The sequence below is a fragment of the Aulostomus chinensis genome, chromosome 2 (genome assembly GCF_037954235.1).
Source record: "Aulostomus chinensis isolate RoL2024-O1b breed Wild chromosome 2, RoL_Achi_v1.0, whole genome shotgun sequence".
Taxonomy (NCBI): Eukaryota; Metazoa; Chordata; class Actinopteri; order Syngnathiformes; family Aulostomidae; genus Aulostomus; species Aulostomus chinensis.
Window position 1 is genome coordinate 34,812,474 of NC_141321.1, and position 8,953 is coordinate 34,821,426.

The 8,953-nt window shown below is 49.6% G+C and overlaps 2 protein-coding genes across 3 annotated transcripts in view; both read right to left on the reverse strand.

Annotated features, from left to right (window-relative positions):
• Positions 1-62: 62 nt before the first annotated feature.
• On the reverse strand, positions 63-7,888 carry mtfmt (mitochondrial methionyl-tRNA formyltransferase). The gene is made up of 10 exons (XM_086190910.1): positions 7,533-7,888; positions 6,324-6,521; positions 4,734-4,856; positions 4,552-4,654; positions 3,586-3,661; positions 3,423-3,514; positions 3,269-3,347; positions 2,982-3,055; positions 1,520-1,637; positions 63-394 (listed from the first exon to the last, which is right to left on the reverse strand). Exons 1-10 carry the CDS (start codon positions 7,736-7,738, stop codon positions 321-323), a joined length of 1,143 nt encoding a protein of 380 aa, XP_086047036.1. The 5' UTR covers positions 7,739-7,888; the 3' UTR covers positions 63-320.
• Positions 7,889-8,114: 226 nt separating this feature from the next.
• The window catches only part of LOC147269811 (uncharacterized), a 4,484-nt gene continuing 3,645 nt past the window's right edge, over positions 8,115-8,953 (reverse strand). For both annotated transcript variants that reach the window (XM_086191014.1, XM_086191023.1), the window contains exon 6: positions 8,115-8,953. This exon is cut by the window's right edge and continues 235 nt beyond it. In XM_086191014.1, the coding sequence (XP_086047140.1) occupies positions 8,645-8,953 (309 nt within the window). In that variant the 3' untranslated portion in view covers positions 8,115-8,644.

The window sequence follows — 8,953 nt, forward strand, 5'->3', positions numbered from 1 at the left end:
ATTCCAGCCTAAACACGCCCACATTGTAGGTCGGTTCAGGTGCATCCTACGGAGCAACCTATGGCCCACAATGCACCGCGGACTTGTTCGTCCCCTAAAAAGTTGTGGACCCTCAAGCCAAGTTTGTGTCTCCCATTCTGATGAACACCAACATTTATAGTCGTTGATGACTAAAGGTGCGTTCACGTGCTTCATAATAGAGAATGAGTGAAAGGTGCTCAGAGTGGAGTGCAGTACGACAGCCAGGCCAGCAGGTGGGGCTTTCGTTGGTGCTGTCTACCTCATTGCGGTATCTGTGCTCTGCCAGCAGAGGTCGTGCTTCACCACCAATCTTCTAGTGTGTTTAGGTGGTAGCAGGAGGACGTAGGTTGGTACTTGGCAGTTCGGACGCAGCCTGAAACACACAGACACACACCTTCATCATGCAGTCGGCGTGACTAAAGAGGGTGTGGAGGCCTTTCACAGGAGCTCCGCCCATCTCAGCCGTGCTGCCACGAAAAACATACAAGAAGCATCCACAACAAAAGCACCGTCAAGATCTCAAGGGTTCAGGATTCCTGGTCTCAAATGAAACTTTAGAACCACAACGTGGACCCGGCACTGCTCAGCTGGGCGGGGAGAGCAGCAGGTCACTGTCTCATCCCTGGGCAGAAGCTTTGAAGCCTGTTAAAACACCTCCTCTGTGAATGAACGAGTCTTTGTGTTCCATTTATGTAATTATTGTAATTCCAGAACAAATATGCAACACAGCACACAGAACAAGGACAGGATGAATGAATGGAGAACTCAACCCACAGAAGGGAGATCCCACTTGGAGCTGCAGAACTACAAATGTGGCGTCCAGAGAGGAGCCTCGTGTTTCCAGTTCATAACGAAACTAAAAACTAGGAAGCTGCTGATCCATCGAGCTCGTCTGCTGCGGCCAGGAGACCCCCACTCCTCATGAGCTCCGGACATCCAGTCAGCCCCCCGGCAACCGAACACAGAGTCTCTTGATGTTGAGGTCATCCATCGGATGCTGCGTCAGGTTCTATGGTGGCTCCCTCTAGTGGCCATCGCCGCCAGGTGTCAGGCTGGAGAGATCACGCATTCACAGAACACAAATCTCACCTTTTGTCGGGGTTACTGGACAAATCTGGTCTCCAGAGACTCGATGGCGCGTCCCAGGTGTGTTGCAGCGGGACGTGTGAGACTTTAGCTCAAAGGTTTTCTATCAGAAAGTGTGTGCGAGCTGTAGTTCGTGCCGTGAAAGCTTCCGCTGGATCGCCATTGATGCTCGGCCCCCTGATTTCAAGTTGATTCTTCTGCCAGAGGGCAGGTTGGCACATCCATGTTGGTCTATTCTTTGAAACACTTCTCTAAATACTCGTCCCTGTCACGTGAGCAGCACGAGGATTGACTGAAGACAGAAGCCACAGACAAACGTACACAGCGTCTTCTGCCAGTCAACACAATTTGTTTTGGCTTTGTAAGCTCAAGTCCTTGTTTGCGTTCACCTCTCTTTTACCAACAAACAGACCTCGCGCGGCGTGTTGGGGCTGCTGCTTCAGCAGCACCTGGTGCAGGTATCCGTTATAGAACTCTGTTGCTGTCAGACGCTTCTTCAGAAGCACCTCCTTGAATCCGACCCAGCCGTCCTGGAAGGAAGAACCACACCAAAAAACAAAGAATGAACCCAGAGAGACGAGCAGGAAGTCTGTCCACTGAGCAGAACCAGAGCCATTTCTCTTGTGAAGAACCCTCCATGTCAGTCTCCTTCTGGTAGGAGCAGGAGCGAGGACTGACACGTTAGATGCAGAGCTTTGTCTTCTGGCTCAACTCTGTTTTCGTAACAACGCCGCGGTAGCACGAATGATTGACAGACCCACGCCACGCTCTCTAGTCCCCCCACTGGACGACAGGACCCCCGGATACTTGGACTCCTTCATTTGTGATAAAGACTTATTCTCAACACTAAAGAGGACGATCCACCATTTCCCCGCTGAGAACCAAAGTCTCAGATGGAGGGCAGTGCTAGACCACACACACCTCCCTCTGGGGGGGTGTCCCAGTACGGGACTATGGTTCTTGGCCCTGCACTGAGTGAATGGTTTTACAGGAGAGATTTTGGTGTAAATACTGCGAGACTGATTTGTTGAAGAAATTTGATGTCTAACTCCACATCAATGACCAGTGAACAACGACATGAGGAGTAAAACCAGGAACGAGGAGTTACGGCCCCCCGACGGTGAAGGTTCGGGAGACAATCCAGGCCATGAATTACTGTGAAATATTGAGTGACTGCATGGGAGTGTGACTGGTTCTTCTGACACTGTTGGTCAGTGCGACGGTTCTCCGTGATAACCCTGCAGGCAGAGCAACCTGACATCCCCCGGCGCTGAGCCGCTCTCAGACCAGGAAGGACCAAACACCGGGTCCTCATTTTTGTCACCGACAGCCTGAGATGCGTGAGAACGACGATTGCGACTCACGTGCTGGCTTGTCCCGCAGTGTCAGCTGGTATGGAAGACCAAAACTGCCAAAATGAAAAATAAATGAATAAATAAATAAAAGTGAATTTTTTAAAATGTATTTATTTTATTAAAAATTTTAATATTTGAATCTTGTTTTTTATTTTTGTATTTCTTTTTACTTTTATTTATTTATGTATATATTTTTATTTTTAATTTCCATTTATATTTATTTTTTGTCTTTAATTTTGGAATTTTTTCTCCATTTTTATTTTTATCTTCACTTTTATTTATTTATTAATTTTCCCTTTTGGCAGTTTTGGTCCTCCATAAGCGAGAGGTACCAGCAGAAATGCTTCAGAGAGACGAGATGGTGTCCACCACCCTTGAGAGTGTGGATGTTTCTCACACAAACAAACAAAATTCTACCAGATCCACGTGGCTCTGGAGCCCGGCTGTGTTTGATGTGACGGTGTGAAGCTTTCACGCGTCGGCAGCGTGAAACTCAATGGATCCATTTGTTCGACCGACCTTACAGGAGACGGCGAGCGTGTCGGACACCCTCTGGTAGCGAATGGACCCTGGCACTGGTTTCTTCTGTTCATCTGCAAGCAACATCAATGTGCAGTTACACACACAACACGGCTCACACATCAAACCAGCCTTCTGGTGTCTCAGTCAGACGGCGCCACCTGTGGTTGAAGCAGGAATATCAGCACAACTTTTTCTTGCTATTTTTTGAGGTCCATGATAAAAACTGCAGCCTGAGCAGGTTTGTTCCCTCAGCGAGCCTGCTAACAGCATGCTAGCAATCATACCTGCTAATGAAATATGGCATCTTCCAGTGAAACCGAGGAGTTTGACGGTCTGGCCCATCCACGTGGTCCTCAGAGGGATCTGGAGTCAGAGAGAGACGCTCCGTCACAGAGACATTCGACGCGAGCGAAGGTGAGGACCTGTGCGGACGGTTACCCTGGAGCTGACGGACCGGTACAGGCGGTCGATCTGGTCGCAGGTCTGCTCGTCCCACACCATCCAGCTCATGGACTTGTTGATCTTGGGGGCTGATGGAGGAGACAAAGCTGTCAGCTGAAGGAGGTGGTGCTGATCCAAGTGTCCAGCAGCTCAGACCTACCAAACGTTACCCCGGCTTGACTCTGCTCCCGTTTATTCCTCACTCTCTCCGGCAGCGTCCTCAACGTGTCGATCAGCTGCAGAGTAAAAACACACCGGTCGTGTTCCTGTTGACCTGCTCATTGACTTGTAGGTTGCACCGGCTTGTTTCCATCCACTGGTTTGGAGCAAATAAAGAGTAAAGCTGCCAGAAGATGGCGGGTGAGCAGCCAGGGCTCCATCGACATCTCCAGATGCGACGGGAGACGTTAGAAAAGGTTGGTGGAAGCGGCAGGAATCAAAAACAACCAGTAACTGTGCCACAAATGGAAGCCTCTGATTCTGTCAGCTCAGACACAACGAGGCTTCAACTCTCACCTCTGACCAGCTGTTTCTGCCGCCGGCGTCTTTGCGGTGACACCAGCAACATGTCTGATCCTAGCTGCCGCAGAAGAACAACCGCAAGTTGTTCAGCTGAAGGTTTTTCCTCAAGACGTGGCTCAGTTCTCTTCTACTATGTTGCTACAGCTGTCTTGTCTCTCCCGCCATTTTCTGGCGGCGTTACTTTGCCTTTTTAATTCCTTCAAAGCAGTCGATGGAAACACAACTAATGCACATTTCTATTGCAGCAACTTTTCCAGGTCTGCTTCAAATTCACTTGACAATTAAATGGAAACACAACAACAGAAGAGGCACCCATCAGGAGCAAATGGAGAGTTCATGGTGAATCCCCTCCAGACAAGTTCAAAGCTTGGCCACCTCAGAGGAGACGGCGGAGAAAAAGAGTGCGAGTGGAAATCAGGGCTCCTCGTGCGTCATTCTGCATCGAACCAAACATTTCTGATGCAGCGTTTGACCAGTGGCCCCCACAGCCCAGGCCAGCCCTCCAGCGTGCGGTGACCTGCCCTCAATGATCAGAGTCCGTCTCCGCTGTGTCCGGCTGAGCAGCTGGTAGAAGAAGAAGAACCTCTGAGTGTCAGCGACTCACCAGGTGAGCTCCTTTCACGGCGAGGGCATCTCTGAGTTCGTCCGTCGTGCACCTGTCAGGGACCACGTGGAGATCCTGGTTGAGGATGGGCCCCACGTCAAACCTGAAACCCAACAAACAAACGTTGAGATTGTACCCAGGGGGAGGGAGGTGTGGCAACCGGGATGGGGGGGGGGGGTGACCTGTGTGGGCGGAGCTGCATGATGGTGACTCCTGTCACAGCGTCACCGTGTAGGATGGTATGGAAGATCGGCGCCGGGCCTCGCCATCGCGGCAGGAGGCTAGGGTGGACATTCAACATCCCACTGCAGGGAGAGGTCACATGAACAGTTCAGATCCCCGTCGTCAAGGAAACCAGCAGACATTGTTGGCACTGTTGGAGCCTCTAAACCTTCCTAGGTTGGTTCTATCTTAGATCAACGGTCTCCAGGGTTACAGGCTTTTCAGAGCACATGACCTAAAGAAACCAAACAAAACCTGATCTGAACTTCAAAAGGATCCGTTAATTATGTGATGAGTTAATCACTATCATTGGCAGTTAATCATGTTATGAGTTTATTATTATTATTTTTATTATCATCACATAATTACCTGATAATAATAATAATAATTAACTGATAATAACTATAATTAACTCATAACATGATTAACTATTGTTAATCATGTTATGAGTTAATTATAGTTATTATCAGTTAATTATTATTATTATCAGATAATCATGTTATTAATTAATTATTATCAGTTAAATAGGTTATTAGTCAATTATTATTATGTTAGTAGTTCTGGGTTTTGTAGTTTTTTTGTGTGCCTTCAGTACAACACAGTCAAGCTGGTGATACAGGTCTGGATTCTTGTTCCGATGATCTTCCTCAGCCCCAAACCTCAGACCTCACCGATACTCCAAAATATGGATTTACATGTTAATTCAGACTAGGCTGGAACAGACCAGACCAGACCAGATCAGACCAGGCTGGACCAGACAAGACCAGACCAGACCAGACCAGACCAGACCAGGCTGAACCAGACCAGACCAGATCAGATCAGATCAGATCAGACCAGATCAGATCAGACCAGATCAGACCAGGCCGGACCAGACCAGACCAGACCAGACTGGACCAGACCAGACCAGACCAGACCAGACCAGACTGGACCAGACCAGACCAGACCAGACCAGACCAGGCTGGACCAGACAAGACCAGACCAGATCAGACCAGGCTGGACCAGACAAGACCAGACCAGACCAGACCAGGCTGGACCAGACAAGACCAGACCAGACCAGACCAGGCTGGACCAGACCAGACCAGATCAGATCAGATCAGATCAGACCAGATCAGATCAGACCAGATCAGACCAGGCCAGACCAGATCAGACCAGGCCAGACCAGGCCAGACCAGGCTGGACCAGGCTGGACCAGACCAGATCAGATCAGACCAGGCCAGACCAGGCTGGACCAGACCAGATCAGATCAGACCAGACCAGACCAGGCCAGACCAGGCTGGACCAGACCAGACCAGATCAGACCAGATCAGACCAGGCCAGACCAGATCAGACCAGGCTGGACCAGACCAGACCAGATCAGATCAGACCAGATCAGACCAGACCAGACCAGACCAGATCAGACCAGGCTGGACCAGACCAGGCTGGACCAGACCAGACCAGATCAGATCAGACCAGATCAGACCAGACCAGACCAGACCAGATCAGACCAGGCTGGAACAGACCAGACCAGACCGCAGCAACAGTCCACTTCACAGAGACAGAAAGGTGCTCACTATGGGAACTGCTTGATGAGCCTCTCCTGGAGAAGACGGCCAAAAGACACCACTATGCCGACATCAAACCGACCCTCTGTGTCCCCGAGGGGCCAGTTGTGGACCGGGAGGCGGTTCTGCTGAGCAAACCTGTTCACAGGGACATCGTCATCCAGAGTCACAACCTCCAGCGTCTCCACGATCCCGTCCGCCGAGCGCCTGCAAACACAAGGTGGAGGGTTGAGAACTTCTGACGTGAAGCGAGTAAACAAAGCTGCGACATTTCGTCGATAATCGATTGATTGAAAAAATGAGTTGCAAAATTGAATATTTATTTTGACAACCGACTAATTGTTGCTGGCGCATCACTGCGGGGGGACGTAATCGTCAGTTGATGCAATCACGAATCAAGCAAGGAACTTCAATCAAAGCAGCAGCAACATAGTACAATGCTACTACTACTACTACTACTACTACTACTACTACTACTACTACTTCACAAGGTGCTTCATAGAACAGAGAACGTAGCAAAAACACCAGCAACTGCATGAAGACACACAGCAACAGCAGGTCTGAACAAACCAGCCTGTAGCTGCTTATCCAAGGTGGACCTCCTGTGTTCCAGAGGCCAGGAGATGGAACCTGGAAGGCCCGGTCTCTTTTAGTCTTGAGTGTGGATCCAGGAACAGCAGGGGGTCCTGATCAGAGGATCCCAGGGGCCCCCTGCTGTCACAGGCCTGCAACGGTCTCGTGCACCTGATCACGCAAAGGTCTACTCGTGATCTTAAAACCCCTTGAAATGGATTCTGAACTGGACAAGGAGCCGGTGAAGACCAATGGGGATCAGATCTATGAGACCATCGGGAGGACCTGGTCCAGAGCCTGGCAGCAGTACCACTTGTACCTGATCCAGCAACGTTTTGCTGAGGGAGGTAGAGGAAGCTGCAATAAAAGGCGGTGTGTCGTAGTCGCACTTCGATCTAGCAGTTATGAGGGGTCTCTGTGGGTCACATGACATGGACACCACTGAGGTGACATTCAGTGACAAAACTAATGATTCAAAATATTTTCAGAATCACAAAAGGTTCTACATGAGACAGTTGGTGGGTTTTGTTTGTTGTTGTATTTTTCACATGTCGGGACCAGAAGGAACTCGCCTTGAGGGCCTACCCAGATTTTTTTCCAGGGCTGGATTTTGGTCCCAGCACGTCCCTGTCAAGAAACCCTCACCTGCTGGACGTGAGCAGTTTCAGCGATTCCACAGCGAACTGATCAGAGCCGAAGAACAGGAGCCTCCAGGGGGGTCCGGAGGAGGACAGGTGCCTACGGAGCCTCCGTGGCCGTCCTGCGTCCCGCCTAGTCCACATCGTCCCGGCACGCGGGTACCGTAGCAGGTGGAGAAGTCCCACCCCCGCGGCCTCGACGCTGCTCCTCATCCTCAGATCGTCACGTCACCACTTTTAGTAAAATACAGAGTCCAAACCTCTGACAGGAACACATTAAATCTTAGAAGAGAGGTTCCGGTCCTGCGGTGAGGGACACCCGTACGAAGGCCGCCATGTTTACCATCGCACTTCCGGGGCTTCTTCCTCTTCTTCGTGTACTAAAGGGCGACACCGCCACTTATCGGCTAGTTTTGGTATTTTTTGCCAATTCACTCAAATAACTTAGTAAAAATGTCCCCCAACTGGTTAACCACCGGAGGTTAACCAGTCTTCCACCAGAGGAATAGATTGACATGAACATTAGCAAGACATGTAAAAGTTGCAGATAACAATCAGAAAATTAGGTTCAGGGAATGAAAACTGGAGGTCAGACCAGTGATGCAGCATCACATTTATTATGTTCAAACGTTAGAAGCAATAAATTGAGTGAAATAAAAGTGAATTTGAAATACTGAGTACTTTTGAGTACTTTTGATATGAACAGCCAGAAATTCACTCATGAAAATCATCCTCTATAGTGTGAAAGTATTTTATTTTCAGCAAGAGAAAAATCCTACATGTCAGGAATGAAAACCCTTGCAGCTTCATGAACGCTGACTTGCAGGGTTGATTTGAGTGCGGCACCGCTGGACGACTTCTAAGATACTGAGATATCAAACGTCGTCTGTGTGGATTAAACCACGAAGACAGAAACCACGAGTTTTATCTGTCAGTACAAAAATGTTCATGATGGTCTAACGCTTCCAAGCACGTGTGAGCATCCAGGGAACAGACGCAGGCGGTGAAAGGTCAAAGAACCATTTTGTGATGTGTTGATCCAGGCCTTCTACTTCTTCTACTACTACTTCTACTACTACTTCTACTACTACTTCTACCTCTACAGACATCAGCCCGTCATCACTTCCCTCCTTCAGCGACCGCTTCCTTCTCCGGTTCCTCAGTGACCGCTTCCGTCTCTGGTTCCTCAGTGGTTGCTTCCTTCTCCGGTTCCTCAGTGACCGCTTCTTTCTCTGGTTCCTCAGTGACCACTTCCTTCTCCGGTTCCTCAGTGACCGCTTCCTTCTCTGGTTCCTCAGTGGTTGCTTCCTTCTCCGGTTCCTCAGTGACCGCTTCCTTCTCTGGTTCCTCAGTGGTTGCTTCCTTCTCCGGTTCCTTGAGCACCATGTCCTCCTTCAGCGGCGGCTCAGTGACCACGACCGGATCAGG

Coding starts and splice junctions, on each gene's coding strand:
- mtfmt (XM_086190910.1), bottom strand. CDS start 7,738: ATGAGGAGCAGCGTCGAGGCCGCGGGGGTGGGACTTCTCCACCTGCTA. Junction 6,522..7,532: donor AAACTGCTCACGTCCAGCAG/GTGAGGGTTTCT, acceptor TTGTGTTTGCAG/GCGCTCGGCGGACGGGATCG. Junction 1,638..2,981: donor CGCTCGCCGTCTCCTGTAAG/GTCGGTCGAACA, acceptor TCTTCCTTCCAG/GACGGCTGGGTCGGATTCAA.